This window comes from Emys orbicularis, chromosome 2 (assembly GCF_028017835.1).
Source record: "Emys orbicularis isolate rEmyOrb1 chromosome 2, rEmyOrb1.hap1, whole genome shotgun sequence".
Taxonomy (NCBI): Eukaryota; Metazoa; Chordata; order Testudines; family Emydidae; genus Emys; species Emys orbicularis.
This window is the reverse complement of record NC_088684.1, coordinates 219,881,122-219,899,216: the sequence shown is the minus strand read 5'-3', so window position 1 is coordinate 219,899,216 and position 18,095 is coordinate 219,881,122. Positions and strand designations below refer to the sequence as shown.

General features: G+C 41.9%; 1 protein-coding gene across 1 annotated transcript in view; it reads right to left on the bottom strand.

Annotated features, from left to right (window-relative positions):
- TCAIM (T cell activation inhibitor, mitochondrial) overlaps positions 1-18,095 on the bottom strand; it is a 41,452-nt gene that overhangs the window by 12,891 nt on the left and 10,466 nt on the right. Inside the window, exons 3-5 of the mRNA XM_065399832.1 lie at positions 17,538-17,691; positions 15,943-16,183; positions 5,413-5,535 (exon numbers count right to left, since the gene is read on the bottom strand). Of these exons, the coding sequence (XP_065255904.1) occupies positions 5,413-5,535; positions 15,943-16,183; positions 17,538-17,691 (518 nt within the window). The remainder of the gene's footprint in view (positions 1-5,412; positions 5,536-15,942; positions 16,184-17,537; positions 17,692-18,095) is intronic.

Below are 18,095 nucleotides of genomic sequence, written 5' to 3'. Positions count from 1 at the left end.
AAGGTCCATCTAGCCCAATATCCTGTCTTCTGACAGTGGGCAATGCCAGGTGCCCCAGAGGGAATGAACAGAACAGGTAATCATCAAGTGATCCATCCCCTGTTGCCCATTCCCAGCTTCTGGCAAACAGAGGCTAGGGATACCATCCCTGATTATCTTGGCTAATAGCCATTGATGGACCTATCCTCCATGAACTTATCTAGTTCTTTTTTGAAACCTATTATAGTCTTGGCCTTCACAACATCCTCTGGCAAAGAGTTCCATAGGTTGTCTGTGCATTGTGTGAAAAACATACTTCCTTTTGTTTGTTTAAAACCTGCTGCCTATTAATTTCATTTGGTGGCCCCTAGTTCTTATGTTATGAGAAGGAGTAAATAACACTTCCTTATTCACTTTCTCCACACCAGTCATGATTTTATAGACTTCATATATAGATTTCATATCCCCCCTTAGCTGTCTTTTTTCCAAGCTGAAAAGTCCCAGTCTTATTAATCTCTCCTCATACGGCAACCGTTCCATACCCCTAATCATTTTTGTTGCCCTTTTCACAGCTTCATTCATACAGATGTTTATGATTTACAATATTTAATTAAGAGACATTAGGATAACTTTTGCTGCTATCAAAATGTGCCTATATTAAAACCACAAAAATACATTAACTTTAATTCACCTTCTGTTCAGGTATTACAGCATGTGTATATTAAAAAAAAAAAATTCATTCACCATTTTGAGATCCCCTCAACACTGACACAGAACAGGCAAGTTAAGGATAATGTTTCATATAGTGATTAAACTCTGAGGTTTCTTGGTCACTATACCCTCAACATTACGTTAACACAGTTTACAATTATGGGCCAGATCTTCAGCTTTCCCAGGTCCCTTTTCAGTGTACTTAAAACTGCCTCAAACATAAAACCAACTGTTACCACAGAATAGGAGAATCCTTAGTTAGCATAAAGCCAGCGTAGCAATTCAGCATCAGGGGCACAGAGGGATGGTACCATGCAAGGGCCCTAATGGGACAACTATAGCAGGCATAACTCAGATCAGCCTAAGCTACTCCATGTTACACTTTGAGGCTGCTTTGAGCCTCAATAGCTCCAGGATTGGGGACACAAAAAAGGTGGCTTAGAGCCTGCATCCTCTGCTCAAATGTCCCAAGCATAAGCTTGGAATGGCTGAGGATCTAGCCCTTTATTTACTTTTAAAGCCTCCAACCATATTAGCATTGACCTGTCAGAGGTGGAAGTAGCAGTTTCCCATTAAGATACAATTACTTCTCAGTTAGAAAAATTTCTGAACAGGAAGCATTTTCTTGTACATTTTTTCATTAAAATATTGTTAACTTTCCATAAAATGTAACAATATAGTATTACAGTATTTTGATAACAGACTATGAAAGAAAAATTAAAAACCACAGACAAGCAAATTTCATTCAATGTTCAGAAAGATTCTATCAACTTGTTTTGATTTGGTTTTACTATGCAGCGAGGACTTCATAGAAGAGCTAGTCTTAGGAAATAACCTTGGATTGAGCAATCATGAGCTGATTAAGTTTAAACTAAATGGAAGGATAATCAAAATCAGCTTGTCAACTATGACCTTTTATTTCAAAAGTGCAGACTTTGGGAAATTAAGGGAATTAGTTAAAGAAGTCAACTGAAAAGCTCAAGGACTTAAATGCGGAGGAGGCTTGGAATTTCTTCAAAATCAATTTCTAACAGGGCATTATGAGTCATGAGTTGACTCAGCACCCTGTTACTCAAATCCTCACCAGTATACATTAATTGGGACCTGACTGAAAGACAGGTAGTTGGCAGAGCATGCCAATTAACTGAGTAAAGATACAGCTCAGGGGCTAATTGGGTGGAAGAAACCCCTGCAGCTGGGACTATATAAGTAGATAGGAAGGAAGTGCTAGGGAGGAGAGTCGGGAGCCTGAAGGAAGGCAGGAGTAGATAGGACTGGCTGCTGTTAATACTCCACCGTTTCCCCAGAGCAAGTGAGGAAGCTGGCTACTGACTGTAAGCAGTATGTAAATAACACTCCAGGCTGTGACCTTTGAAGGAATATAAAGCACAGTGGTGTTTAAGACGACTTGGAGTTGTGGTGGTCAGTCACTGAGGCTGGACTTGCCCTATGACACAACTATACAAAAGTTATCTGAAATTTGCATCCCAAGCAAAGAAAAAAAGCTTGTAGGGAAAGGCTCCACACCAGCTGGATGAATAGCAACCTCAAAAAGATTATTAGGAGTAAGCTGAGAGTTTATAAGGAATGGAAAAAAAGGGTTGATCAATAAAGAAAGCTACATCTGGAGGTTAGAAAAATGTAAGAATAGTTAGAATTGTTAAAAATCAAGATGAATTAACTCTTGCAAAGGGAATTAAAATAATCTTTTTAGTTTACATAAAAATAGAATACGGAAGGGTGGAGTCGGGCTGCTATGCAGTGAGGATGGGAAGGAAATTAAAGATAATCTAGATATGGCTCAAACTAAATGAATTCATTGCGGGGTTTCAATAAGGATGAAGTGGGTTGTAGCCCACGAAAGCTTATGCTCTAATAAATTTGTTAGTCTCTAAGGTGCCACAAGTACTCCTGTTATTAATATGGAACATGTGCATGAAGGCACTATAGTTGATGAAAGAGTGTGTAGAAATGGAAATTACCACATCTGAGGTGGAAGAAAAACAGATCTTAACATGCTCAGATCAGGGGCCCGGATAATTTTGATTCCAAAATATGAAAGAACTGGCATATGAGATTGCTAGTCCAGTAGCAAGCATTTTTAATAAAGTCGGGGCTAATCCCATATGACTGGAGAATAGCTAATGTCAGACCTATATTTAAGAAAGGTAAAAAAAGTGATCCAGGCAGTCAGAATAACAGTATGTAACTAGTATGTAAGGCTTTAGAACAAATTGTGAAGGAAAGAGCAAGTTCATGGGAGAAAAAATGCTAAAGGGATGTAATGCAACATGGATTTACCAAAAGTAGATCACATCAGACTAACCTGATCTTCTTTCAGAAAATAAATTATTTTAGATAAGAGAAATGGAATAGATCTTACATACCTGACTTCAGTAAAGCATTTGATATGGTACCACATGAGAAATTAGTTAAATTAGGGAAGATGGGGATCAGTACAAGATGAATAAGGAACTGGCTAAAATTGGAGAAGGCCATGGGTTGTGCGGAAAGGTGAACTATTGGACTGGAGGGAGGTTACTAGTGGAGTTCCTCAAGGATTGGTCTTGGAAACAATCTTTTTCAATATTTTTATTAATGAGAGTGGCACAAAAAGTGTGCGCGCGCTAATGAAATCTGCTGATGATACTAAGTTGGGAGGCATCGTCAATATAGAGGAAGACTGGAACATTATACAGGAAGATCTGGATGACCTTGAAGACTGGAGTGACAGAAATGGGATGAAATTCAGTAATACAAAGTGAAAGTCAGGAACTTAGGGTCTAATAAGAATTTTTGCTACAAGCTAGCAGCTCATCAGTTGGAAGCAATAGAGAAGAAGAGAGACCTGGGTGTGTGGGTTGGATCACAGGATGACTATGAGCCACCAGTACGATGTGGCTGTGAAAAAGATAAATGAGATCCAAAAATGTATCAGGCAAGGCATTTCCAGTAGAGAGAGACATATTAATGCCATGTACAAGGCACTGATAAGACCTCATATGGAATATTGAGTACAATTTTGGTCACCCACGTTCAAGAAAGATGAATTCAAACCAGAAAAGTGCAGAGAAGAGTTAATAGGGTGATCAGGGGAATAGAGGGCCTAATTTTATGAGAGGAGACTGGAAGAGCTTGACTTGTTAACACTAACAAAAAGAAGGCCGCTCTCTATAAATATATCAAGGCGGGTAAATTACCAAGGAGGGTGAAGAGCTAAAGAGCAGTGTTGGCACAACAACAAATTGATATAAACTGGCCATGAACAAATTCAGGCTGGAAATTAGAAGAAAGTTCCTAACCATGAGATGGGCGAAGTTCTGGAAAAGCCTCCTATTGGGAGTTGTGGAGGCAAACAACTTAGTTAGTTTCAAGAGGGAGCTGTAGAAATGTATGAGTGAGATTGTACGATGGGGTTGCTTGTGACAGTAAGGGGCAGCAGCCCTGGTGCTCAATCCATTTTGTCTGATGTTCCTAAAAGCTCATGCTTCAGGTTTTTAGCCAGCCACCTGCAGGGGTCAGGAAGGAATATTTCCCCAACGCCCCGTTTCCCCCCAGTGGATTCTGGGTTTCCTTAATATCACTCCTGTGAAGCATCAGGGACAGCCATGACTGGAGAGGGACATTTGACAGGGAGGACCAGGACTCTGAGGTGGCACCAAGCATTCTCTCTCTCAAATGCCTGGCTAGCTGGTTCTTGCTCCTATGCTTAGGGTCTAACTGATCACCATATGTGGGGTTGGGAAGGACTTTGGGGGTTTTTCACCCTCCCCTGCAGTGTGTGGGCGAGAGTCATTTGCAAGGATTATCTGGGTATTTCTCACTCATTTCACTGTCATAGGAGGGACCAAGGTGTACCTATTTTCTGCCTTTGGCACATAATAGTCTCATCTTCTATGGGCTGAAATACTTGAGTTTAATTTCAGTTGTTGGGTTTACTGTGTGGCTTTTGGGTGGTGTGGCTTGTGATATATAGAAGGTCAGATTAGATGATCTGGTGGGCACTTCTGGCTTTAAACTCCATGTTACTGCACTAAACAAACCTAAAAGCTATTTAACGCAAAGCTTTCACAACATACCCTGAAGAGAGACATTTTTGTTCTCAAATATTAATGACTTGTATTTTCTAAGAAATATTTTGGAATAAAGAAACCCAAGTACAGAATCTGCTTTTTAAAGCTATTACAATATTCCCTCCATAGACTCTTGTTTCTGATATTTTGGACAACGATATCTTTACTAAGTCTTCACAGGTCGTCAATAAGTACCATATGCAGCATCAAAAGAGAAGCTAAGTTGTTTAAGCTAAGTTAGTTACATAAGCAAGCTCAAGCTCCAATTCAGGAAAGCAATTTTATCCAGTAAAGTACTTAAACACGTGATTAGGTCCTATTGACTACAATAGAACTGAAGCACATGCTTAAGTGTTTTCCTGAATTGGCAACCATACTACTAGGTAGTACAATCTCCTGACTTATAAATAAGACTAGGTCTAGTTCAGATATTATAAATGCAAATTTTTAGTCCCATACAAGTCTGATGAAAATATAATCGTATTCAGTGGAGTACTGCCTTTATGACTACATATAAAATAGACATTTTGCTGGAATACATTTTTTAAAGCTTAACTGCATTACTTTGTTTTTAGTCTATGTGGCCTTACAAAATTGTAAATTATGCTTGTTTTGACCCTTTTAAGTTAGATCTTCTATACTTAATTACCTGATATCAGAGAGCTGTAGCTGATGAATGAGTTCATCTTTTAAACGGTTTAGTTCTTCCCTAAGTGGTAAGCTCTTTCTCAGCTTCTTTATTGCACTTTTTTCACTATTATCTAACCAGGAGCTGTAAAAAAGAAAATATATGGCTATTCAAGACCATTTTTCTCAGGCACATTGTACTGCTATTTAAAAACATTAATGTCTACTTTAAGAAATATGTCAAGTTACCAGATCAGGTAATGTTTTAAAAGAATGTTTTCTTGAAAAGAGTAAATCTATTTTTAGTATAACCTTTCTATTATAGTATAACAAACAGATAACTGTAGATCAGTCATTGAATCATGTTCCCACAGGTCTAGCTCATGAACTTTTTAAAAGCAGCATCGTAAGAGATTTAATGGATAAAACATTTTGAAATTAGTTTATTATCATCATCATCATCATCATGTTCCCATTACACCTCTGGCATTTAGGGCAGCGACGAAGCTCCTCCACTCCTGACTGTTTCTGGCAAGTCTTTCAATGGTTCCCCAGCAGTGCCCCAATCTTCACCATGTTGTTTTTGGGTGGCCTCGTTTTCGCTTGCCTTCAAGTGTCCACCTTAATGCTATTCTGGTGATGGAATCAGTTTCCATCTGAAGCACATGGCCAATCCATCTCCAGCGCCTCCTGGTAATGATGGTGCTCATATCTTCTTGGCTGCACTGTGTGAATAGGTCTTGGTTTGAGATTGTAGGGAGGTGACGCATGGGAGGATCATGAAGGGTCAAGTGCCCTCCCAGCAGCCGATCCAGGCGGGGAGAGGAAGGGGCGGGGCCAGAGCCTCTTTTAGCCACATTGCCTGGGATGCTACCTGGTGCAGTGCCGTGTCTCGGCTGATGGGGAGAGTACCTGGCTGTGGCAGCAGCAGGCTGCCCCCCACCCAGGCTCAGCTTCTGGCATGCTCAAAGTCGACTCCTACCCCTAGAAGCTGAGCCTGGGCCTGGAGCGGGCTGCTGCTGCCACCGCTCCCTGCTCTGGCTCAGCTTCTGGGGACAGGAGCCGACTGAGCATGCTGGGTGTGGAGGGGGCTCTGACTTGCTCAGCTGCTATTCTGGAAGTTAAGCCCGGGCAGGAGGCAGCCTGCTGCTGCCACAGCCAGGCACTCTCCCAGGCAGCAGCCGCACTGCACCAGGCAGCAGCCAAGAGTGGCTCTGTCCCACTCCCTGCCCAGCTCTGGCAGCCGTAAAGAGCCGGCACAACAGGAGGACAGAAATCCCCGCAACAGGTAATGTGGGGTAGGGAGGGGGTGGGGGTGGGGAGAGCACGGGGGCCCTAGGCTGGGGTGAAGACACGTGGGGCGATCACATGTCCTCCCCTTTAGCTGGTGCCGCCCTCCCCCAATACTGGGGGGGCACCAGTCGTCATGAGGATTTTTCTGAGGCAGGTTGTATGGAATAAATAAATAGTTTGGACATGTCATACTTTCTCATTCCCCAGCATTCTGCACTATAAAGTAGTATTGAAAGTACACAGCTCAGATAAATCTGGAGTTTGGTTTTGGTGTTGTATTTTGAAGATTTCCAGAGACTGTATTTGAGCTCCTAAAGGTGTTCCTGGCTTTACTGATTCTGTTCCAGATGTCCTGGCTTGTTCCACTGTTCTGGCTGATGGTACTACCCAAGCATGTGAATGTTTCTACGTTGGTGAGAGCATGATCCTCTATCTGTACTGTTGACGGTGAGCCAATATTAAAGGTCATGATATCTGTCTTACTGCGGTTGATTTTCAGTCCAATTTGCTGGCTGAATGTGTTGAGTCGAGTTGTTTTTTCTTGTATAAGGTGTTGAGTATGTGACAGGAGAGCGAGATCATCTGCGAAGTCCAGGCCTTCAAGGGATGAGAAGGGTGTCCATTTAATACCTCTTGACATGTCTTTTGTTGTACGCCGCATTACCCAGTCGATGGCAATATTGAAGAGGATTGCAGACATGACACACCCCTGCCGTACTCCTATTCTGACTTCAAAAACTGAGCTCACTGTGATCAACACTACATGTAAAGTTGGAAAAGAAGCTTTTGATGATGTTGATTATACAGAGAGGGATTCCATATGCCCGCAGAATGCACCATAGGCTGGTCCTGTGAATGCTATCAAAAGCCTTCTCAAAGTCTATGAAGTTTATGTAGAGTTGCCGTAGGCATTCTAAGCATTGTTCTATTATGTTTCGTAGAGTGAAAATCTGGTCTGTGCATCAAAAACCGGTTTGCTCTTTTCTAAGAATGCTATCAACTGCCTCTGATATATGCTGGACTATGATCTTACACAATACCTTTGTTTGGCACAGATAAAAGTGAGATACCACACCAGTTATTACAATCATTGGGTTCTTTTCTTTGGTATCTTCACTATAACCCCATTGGTCCACTCATCTGGCACTTTTTCCCTTTCCCAGACAGATGTAAATAGAGAGGCCAGGATAGATGCTGCTAACTCAGGATTTACTTTGAACAATTCTGCATTCAAGTTATCCTTGCCAGGAGCTTTCCCATTTTTAAAGAATTTGATGGCTTGAATGATCTCTTTCTTAGTTGGGGTGTCTGTGTTGATATCAAGATCTTCTTCTGCCTCCTGAATGTTTGCTTCTTCTATAGGTGGCTCCCTGTTCAGCAATTCTTTGAAATGCTCTGTCCAGCGCATTTCTTGTTGTTTTTCTGTTGTCCATAAGTGGCCTTGTTTGTCCCTGATGAGAATGTTTGTTGGTGTCTCCCATTTGCCACTGATAAGCCATGTCATTTGGTAGACGGTTCCTTGTTCCTCTGCTTGTGTTGCCAGATTATCAATATAACGTCGTTTGGCTGCTCTCACAAGGCGTTTGACCTCCTGGTGTGCCTTGCTCTACTACTCGTGGTATTTGTCCTTTAGCTTCTGGGATTTTGTGTCAAACTTTTTTCTTCGGGGCTCTATGATATTCCATGTGTTGGGTGTAAACCACTCCTTTCTTCTCTTCTGCCTGTAGCCTAGACAGGCTTCACTGCTCTGTTTATAGATTGTTGTTACTTTATCCCACTTCTCGTTGATCTCATTTGCATTCCCCTCCTCTTCATCAAGGTCTGCAAGTACCTGAAACCTGTTCTTTAACTGCAGAATGAAGGCTTTCTGTATTTCAGGGGATTTTAGCTTGTCAACATCATAATGTCTATGTCCCTTGTTTGGTGGACCCATGCTTCTCAGTTTTAGTTTGATGGAGGCTGTCACAAGGTGGTGGTCGCTGCCAATATCTGCTCCCCTTCTCACCTTCACATCTGTCAGTGAGTGTCATCATTTGCCATTCATCATCGTATGGTCAATCTGGTTCTTATTTCTGCCATTTGGAGAACCCCATGTCAGCTTGTATCAGAGGGGTAGCCGTGTTAGTCTGGATCTATAAAAAGCAACAAAGAGTCCCGTGGCACCTTATAGACTAACAGAAGTATTGGAGCATAAGCTTTCGTGGATGAATACCCACTTTGTCGAAGTGGGTATTCACCCACAAAAGCTTATGTTCCAATACTTCTGTTAGTCTATAACAGAGGTAGGCAACCTATGGCACGCGTGCCGCCTTCGGCACGCGAGCTGATTTTCAGTGGCACTCACACTGCCTGGGTCCTGGCCACCGGTCTGGGGGGCTCTGCATTTTAAATGAAGCTTCTTAAACATTTTAAAAACCTTATTTACTTTACATACAACAATATATATATTATAGACGTATAGAAAGAGACCTTCTAAAAATATTCAAATGTATTACTGGCATGCAAAACCTTAAATTAGAGTGAATAAATGAAGACTCGTCACACCACTTCTGAAAGGTTGCCGACCCCGGTATATAAGGTGCCACAGGACTCTTTGTCGCTTATGTCAGCTTGTGAATTTCAGAATGTTGAAATAGGGTTCTGCTGATGACTAGATCGTTCATATTGCAGAAATCAACATCAGCCTCTCTTCATTTTCATTCATGGTGCCACTCATGTCTTCTCATTGCTCTGTCGTTGTTTGTGTTGTCCCTACTGACCTTGGCATTCAGGTCTCCCATGATGATAGTTAGGTTGTGGTGTGGTACTCTTAACTACGCCTGTAGTGCAAGGTAGAATTTGTCCTTTGCTTCTTCATCACTGTCATTTGTTGGAGCATAGCACTGAATCAGGGTGATATTATTGTGTTTCCCTTTCAGTCTGGCTCTCATACATCTGCTGCTGATTGACTTCCACTCAAGCAGGGACTGCTCCACTACCTCTCCGAAAAGATGGCAACAACCTCAGGAAGTTGTCCATCATCCCGGCCAGAATACAGCTAAGTTTCTCCCAAGGCTGCTGTTAATCTTCCTGATCCCATCCATCTGTTCTCGCTGACACCTAGGATGCGTAAGTTGTAGCGTTTCATCTCTGCTGTGACTTGAGCTGGCTTCCCGGTTTCGTACATTGTCCCTACGTTCCAAAAAACAAGTTTGGTTTTTGTCTTGGTGTTGAGTACTTCAGTTTTCATGCCAGTGGCTTCCTTTTGGCTTTCACCACTGGCAATCATATGGGTCATTGACTCCTGAAGGCCATCACACATAGTAATGGTTGATTTCTCTGCCGCAGTTTCTGTAACATATTTTGTTTTTTATGGGACAGGGTTGTTAGCCCTGTTCCTAACCCCCCAACCTGGAGGGCCAGAGTGTCTTTTGTCTGGCCCCTCCCCTACAGACCAGTCCAGCATGGTTGAACCTGCTGGAGAAAATGTCCTCGGCAACCCAGACTCTGGGGATCGTTAGAGCATGCAAACTGTCTCGCCACGACAGGGCACAGACAGCAGAGGGCAGTTAGCTGATAAAATTATTAAATTTGACCACTCTTGTAGCAATGAAATGTGTCCAAGCTCTTTCCCAAGTCTTTGTACCAACTATGGCATGACAAAACAGTAGTCTGACACTTTAGTGCCACAGAAGCTCCATCTGTGTACGTTGATATCAGGGATCATCTCAATACATCCAGAGAATGCAACAATTTATTGTGAGTTACTTTAAAACTAAAGCTGTACCTCACTGGCAAAGTCAGCTACAAGTTGAAAGTCTTATGAGCCCTAATGATACAGAATGAGTTTAAGCACTATAGGAGTATTATCATGCCTCATTTAACCACAAAAGTCAGCTTCAAGAACCACATGATGAGGACATGCTCAATGCACTACAGCAATATTGATACTGTACATCTAGTTGACTGCTCTGAAAGGATGGAAGTAGAATGATGGGATCTATCCCATCAGACCTACACCACCATAGAAAATGCCAACTCGGTCTTGATGTGAAGCAGGACCAGCCTTAGGGAAAATAGTGCCCTGGGTGAACTTGTATTTTGGTGCCCCTGGCCCCGCTGCCTCCCTGGGCTCCCCACCCACCCCCTCATTGCCCCAGCGCCTCCCTGGACTCTCCACAACGGGTCAGCAGCCCAAGAGAAGGTACAGCGACAGGAGGGCACCAGAGAGCTGTGGTGGCAGGGGAGCATGGTGACCAGAGAGCCCCAGAAAGGGGGGAGGGAACCAGAGGAGTACAGATAGTCTGCTTGTGTGGGAAAGCAGGGGTGGGGTAGTGACATGGGGGCTCCAAAAGGACAGATCTCTCCCCACACCCCAATATGGAGCATCCCCAATATTCAAATACCCCTTCCCACTCCCAGAGAAGGGAGGCTATTGGGGGGACAGGGAAGGTTAAAATGCAAACAGTCCAGCGCACTGGAGATAGCTAGGGTGAGTGGTGATGGTGGAAGGTTTGCTCCTGAAATATCCCCAACCCCCTGCACTGACACCTCCCTTTGGGATAAACAAGAGAAAGGGGGAGCCCCTGAGAGCTGGGAAACTGGGTGGTCAGTGTGTGAAATGGGGGAATGGGACCTCAAAGACCTGGGGAGCACCCTGGGGAGAATGGGGGTCCTGAGAACTGGGAGGCTGGCACCTGGGGGGCAGAGGGGCTTCCTGGGAGCTGGGGTATAGGGAGGGTCCCCCTGGGACCTGGGTGGAGTGGGAGCTGGAAGCCCTGGGAGGCCCTCTGAGAGCTGGGACATGAGGTCAGGAAACCACCTCCCCCATACTTATCTCTTTCTCTTGCAATTTCAGGTTCCTTCCTCTCCCAAACCGAAAGAGGCCAGCAACTTCTAGTTCCCATTGGCCAGCTGAGATGCCACACTCACCTTCTATTGGGCAGCACTGCTTTCATTCAGGCCACCCATGGAAGGAGGAATAGCCCAGGCTGGGACAGTCCCAGAGAGTGCAGGGGAAGAGCTCATCGGCTTGCAGAGTCAGAGGTGGGACTGAGAGGTGGGCTGGGAAACCAGATGTGGTGGCAAGCAGGGGGCATCTGCTCCGGAGCAAGGAGGTGGGTGCTCCTGTCATGCCAGGCTGCACTCTGCAGGCAGCGAGGGGGAAACTGAGACCCTTGCCTCTTCACCATGGTACCCTCCTGACTACAGCACCTTGGGCGGTTGCCCAGGTCGCTCACCCCTAAGGCCTGCCCTGATGTGAAGCATGGGGTATCAATTCTGGCTCATTTAAGGCCAAATTCTCTCCAGACTTATCAGAAGCACTGGAATTTATAAGGAGGAGCTCCCCCTGGGACCTAATGACTCAAACTGACATCTGTGATCATCTCACAGCCTAGTCAATCGTGATCCTTACTGAACCAAGACACAGCAGTCATGCCTACTTGTGATGGATATTGTATGACCACATACACATTTTTTAAAGTTGCAGAGGCCCTTCTCACTCTGAAAGAGAAAGGGAAGCAGACAGAAAACACACCACACAACACATGATCCAGAAAACGTGCTGAGAAGTGTGCCACTGGTGCTTCAAAGATAAAGATAAATGTACACTCTTTTCACACTGGGAGGAGCAAGGCCTTAAGAGCACTGAAGATGCCCTTGCATTAAGATCAGTCTATGAAGCTCAGTGACATTCCAAAGGGAATGAGTCATAAGTGACTGAAGCTGCTGAATGCCTCTGATGTACCTGTAAGTGAGAACTTGAGCTCCCCAAAAGCTGTGCACCAACTGCCACACAAGCTGCTCTGAAACCTCTGGTAGTATTAGAGATGCAGCTCCATTACTCTAGCTGTTCTGAGGGGACTGAAAGATAGAGGCCTGAAGACTGGTGTGGTTTACACGAGCAGCTCTAAAACAACTCCGTCAGAAGTCAGTGCCTCTGAAGACTAACACAAGGTTGTGGTGTGTTTTGTTTTTAAATTTAAGGAAACTGACACCAGAGCCAAAGGATATAATAGAGTGGGGGAGAGATATGAAGGATGAAATACTTTGATACCTCACATGAGCTAGGATGAACACTGATGAGTAGAGGTCACAGTTGTAGGGTTCCTTTGTCATTGATAACCATCAGGAATGAATTGACTTCTGGAGCATATAGGTATGGCTGGGGGGCAGAAGAGGGAAACAGGGCAATCTAAATATCTAAGCAAGGACAACGTGAAGTGAGCCCAACAGCACAATTTTAAAACTGTGGGTGCTTTTACCAGGCCCAATGAACCAAAAGAGAGGGATCTATTGAGTACAAAATCTCAGGTCTTAGCAGTTGTGTGCAGTGCACATAAATACAATTAAGGCCACATCTACAGTATTAAAAATAGCCCATTATTTTTGTGCTGCACAAATGTGAATAGCAAAATGCAAATATACACTAATAATACTAGAGCATTATTTTACAATCCTAAAATAACACGGGATAAAAATTATTCCACTATATCACATTCCATATTTTAGTGATATTTCAGATATGAACGTTTTCAGATGCCACACCTTTTATGAACTTGTTTTCTGAGCTGAATCCATACCATTAGCCAATATTTTGCCCTGATTGTGACCGCTGTGTCAAAATCATAGCATTAGCGTTCATGGTAATTGTGAATTTGAATAAAGCGCACACTGAGGCCACCCTGCAGTCGCAGCTCCTGTCCTGTGGAGCTTGGCTTGGCTCTGCTCCCCGCTACGAGCATTGTGACCTGACACATTGTCACAGCACCACTCAGGTTTGGCCCATCCATCCCTCCACAGATGGAGACAGAAGAGCAGCCATGCCAAACCTGAGGGGCACTATGACCACACAGAGCCCCCTGCAGGCTGCCTGTCTTTGCACGCCATTCAGCCCTCTGGCTGAGAAGCTACTAGTCCAAATCCCTTTCAGTTTAACAAAACATTCAAGCATAATCCAAACTACCAAAAAATCAATCTATTCTCTGGGCCCTGCACTTAACCCTTTCCTGGGGTTTCACTGCCTTTCCTCAGTTCTGGTATCAAGCACTGTCCCACTGAGTCTAAAACTTCCTGAGGCCTCTAGCCTCCACCAGTATCTGGCACTTTGGCTCTTTGCAGAAACGACCTACCTGCTTCCTGTGGCTTTCTCCCCAACACTGAACTCTCTCAGCCTATTTATAAGGCCCAGGTGTCTGCTGAGTTATCCCCGGATTTTTTTTGTCCCCCCTCTCTGGTTGATAACTATCTAATTTCCACCCATGTGGAGTGAATATGTCCAACTGGCCTTTAACCCTTCTTAACAGTGATGGGGATTCAGTTGCTCACAGGAAGGTATTTTGACTGAACTGTAATTTTGGTGTAACTTCAAGCAGCAGACGGACTTCTCAGGGCTTGCCCACATGGAGACAACACTCTGGAACTATTAGTGCACAGTAGCAGTCCGCATAGCCAGTCAGTGAGCGGTCAGCTAATGTGCTGTAGATTCCTACATGGCAAGCCAGAGTGTGAAGTCTCAGTGTAGAGATGTCCTAAGTCAACAATGTATATTGTCCTCAAAACAAAACAGTAAATGATAGCTGTAATATTGGTCAGAAACCTGGTAGAGCTTTTGCTATAACTGGAAAAATATTTGAGACATTCAAAGATTAAAATCAATTATTTCTAAGAGATACTTAATGATCTCCTTTACTCTATTTACCCTTTTAAACTATTTCAGTTATCCAAATGCCCTCTATACACAACTGATTGATTGCGGTTTCTTGTTTTTACAAGAGCAATATTATACTCCACCGCTAAGAAAAAGTACTAAACTCAAGCATGAAAATAAAACAGATACAAGAAAAAGGTCCCTCTTCAAATGACAATTTATACAAATTATGAAGTAATCATAACTGGCACATGATATAGAAGAAAAGGATGTACAATTACACACAGACAGAAAACAAAACTCATGTACAACTTAGATCTGTTATGTGTTTTACAGTAGTACAATGACCTTATGTGCTAGGTATCATGCTCTCTGCCCTGAAGAGCTTACATTCTAATTAGTTTGGCACTTGGCATAAACACCACACATTTTGCATTATTATATTCAAGGGAATAAAAATTAAATTGTATAATGCATTTTGTGTTTTAATTCAGTCATTTTTAAAAAGTGTCTCATGATCAGCGTTTATTTCTTCTTAAATTAGTAGTAAGCTCATTCAGGATTATTAAGAATACTAAGCAATTTTCAGCAGTTGATTTCTAAATCACAACATAATGCATTTAGTGTAAGTTAACTGCATATATTAAATTGCCAAACCTTCGGATATTTAAGATGATGCCCTAAGGCTGAAACAGATGTTAGAAGCTTATACACAAAAAGATGATAGGCACTGCAAAAAACACACTATACAGATATAGAGCATTTTTATAGGGCTCTATAACATGGTGCCCAATTAATGTCTTGACTTGTATAGATTTAAATTTATTATTTTGTGTTCCGAAAGCTCTAAGTAAATTACAAGAGACAGAGTACTGACTGAGTTATAACACCTGAAATCTGTTGATTTCCCTGATGAATCTACAGTGGTATTCCACAGCAAAGCAATGAAAAACTAGGATTAAACATTCCTTGCCTGTTTGCCCATCGTTCACCAGAGTCTATGATTACAGCAGTTGCTCATTTGAACACTGGTCAATTACATCACTATAGGATAAAGAACAATATTTGGAGGGAGTGATAAAAATTTAGCAGTTTGTCAAAAATTCTTAACCTATTTTACCACTATTAAAATCAGACTACTTAACATACCGTATATACTCGCTCATTATCCCGTTCGTTTATAAGCTGACACCCCAAGATGGTTAGGTAAAAATAGCAAAAACTGTATGACCCTTTCATAAGCCGACCCTATATTTCAGGGGTTGGCAAACTTTGGCTCCTGGCCGTCAGGGTAAGCCACTGGCGAGTCGGGCCGTTTTGTTTACTTGGAGTGTCTGCAGGCATGGAGCCCCTCAGCTCCCTGTGGCCGCGGTTTGCTGTTCCCAGCCAATGGGAGCTGAGGGGCTCCATGCCTGCAGACACTCCAGGTAAACAAAACGACAATGTATTAGATATTCAATTCAATGATTCCATAGAGTTTAAAATCATCAAATTTTGGTGTCGACCCATTTATAAGCCGACCCCCGCTCTTTGATGTGTCACTTTTTTACCAAAAATATTCGGCTTATGAACGAGTATATACGGTATATTACAAAACACTAGTTTAGTTAAATAAAAACCTTTACCTACATTAGAGTAATTTCCACCCTCTGGGCTTGTTCTAGTTCTTCCTCAGGATCCTTGAATCCAGTAAATGAGTAGTAAGTCTTGTCCCATTTGATAGGCCTGTAAAACGTCCCTTTTACTTCTTTGTGAGGCTGAGAGTTCACGCTTTGGACATGCTCAGTAGATAAGCTGCAGGAGTTGAGAATGTCCAATACTGTGCTTAATAAGTCCCTGGTGTGCAAAGTAAAACTGACGGCTCGAAAACCTATAAAAGGCAACCCTCAAAACAATTAATATTGTATTCAACTGAATAGCTGAGCTTTTAGATGCATTCACATTGTTTCATTCTTGTCTTAAAGCTAAAACAAACCATACATGTATTATATGATAAATTTCAAAGTGAAATTATAACATTTATTTAACAAGTACTGTAGATTTCAAACTATTATCATGGCAGAAGGCATCAGAATATAGTTTAATATTTACAACTGTACAAGTCCAGAGCTATAACTACTAGGATATTTCAACTATTTGGCTCAATGGGTGAATCTGAAGCTTATCTGCAATTGTGACAAATAGAAAATAAAGATGATGGAGGTGCAAACACTTCTATTGCTTTAACTCCAACAGTTTTGTCCGAGAGCCCTTTATGTAAGATTTATTAACAAAAAAATACTACTTTGGATTAAATATACTGTAGACAGGCAAGGATCTAAGACTACTTCACAAACAGTAAGCCTCAACACCTATGAAATTCCAGAGACAAGCATTACACATATTCTACAGAGGTGTAAACTAAGGCACAGAGATGTTAACTGACTCACACAGTGTTATAGCAAGTCAGTGGCAAAAGCAGGAACAGAACCACACAGACCCAGTCCCCCCTGTTCCAACTACTAAACAACCTCCCTTTTTTCTTATATCTAAGTGGCTCAAATATAACACTATTTTTCTCTGCCGGCTAGTATGATTTTCTTCTTCTAGCAGAAGGATCACTCAAAATTCATTTATGTGAGAATTTTCTGACCACTAGAAAACAGAACATGAATTAAAATACAGACTAACACTTCATTAGACAAAATTGTAAAAAATCTGAGGAAAATTCAGAGACAAGCATACCAAACTTGCCAGTGAAGCATTGTATGTTCTCTTAAGTGAATATTAACTGAAATTTACAAATTGCACTTTAAAATGTACCCCTGCTACTCTAGGTCATTCAGCACTTCTAGAATATACTGAGAGTCTACATGCTACAGCTGGACCAAATAATGAGAAAATAAAAGTAACACCCTAAACTATCTTCAAGTTATACACAGACAGTTGAATTAAAAGCATTGATATCTGGCAAGTATTTCAGGGTATTATTTCAATTTCATTGTAAGATTATTGACTGGACTCCTAGTTACATTTAAACCCATTATAACCACTCTCTCTTAATAAAGATTTTCCATTAGAAAAATGTGTAATTACTTGGGATGGCCTTTAGGGGCCTGATCCAATGCCAATTGACATCCATGGGTATTAGATAAGGCACTATAAAAGGTGTGAAGAGTACAAAACTATGGAAAGGATTTTCAGTATTTAATTTTGCAAGAGAAATTGTCAGATAAAAAAGGCACCTGCAGCACTGAAGGATTCTTGGACATCAGAAGAGTTTTGTTCTCTCTCTCTCACATAAAAAGTGAGTTGAGTTGGCTTAAAAGACTTAAATCCTGGTTTCTGGAGATTCTCCAAATAGCCATTTAACCTCTTAAGAGAGTTTTCATTGATTTCCTGTAGAAAACAAAATAAGAGCCACTGTAAATACTTAACTTTGTCCACTTTCTCAACATAGCATATTTATTTAAAAGTAGGCTAACAGTGTTAGTTTAATAAGATACAACTAAATTTCGAAATATTAAACATAGTTCACAATTCCATGAAAACACATCAATGTATTCCAGATAGAAAGGTGACTGAGTAATTTTATTAAAAAATTGTCTTCACTGCATGAATAGCTGCCTTGATGGTAGATAAGGGTAAATGGAAGTTAAAGCATATATAATGTTCAAGATAGCTTCCAAAACCAGGTAAAAATTAGGTTTGATTAAAAGTAAAAGGTCATTCTTTGTAAGGGTTGTGTCAGGTTTAAAAAAAATAAAATGGAGTGTTGCATTAGTTCTGTTTTGCATGGATCA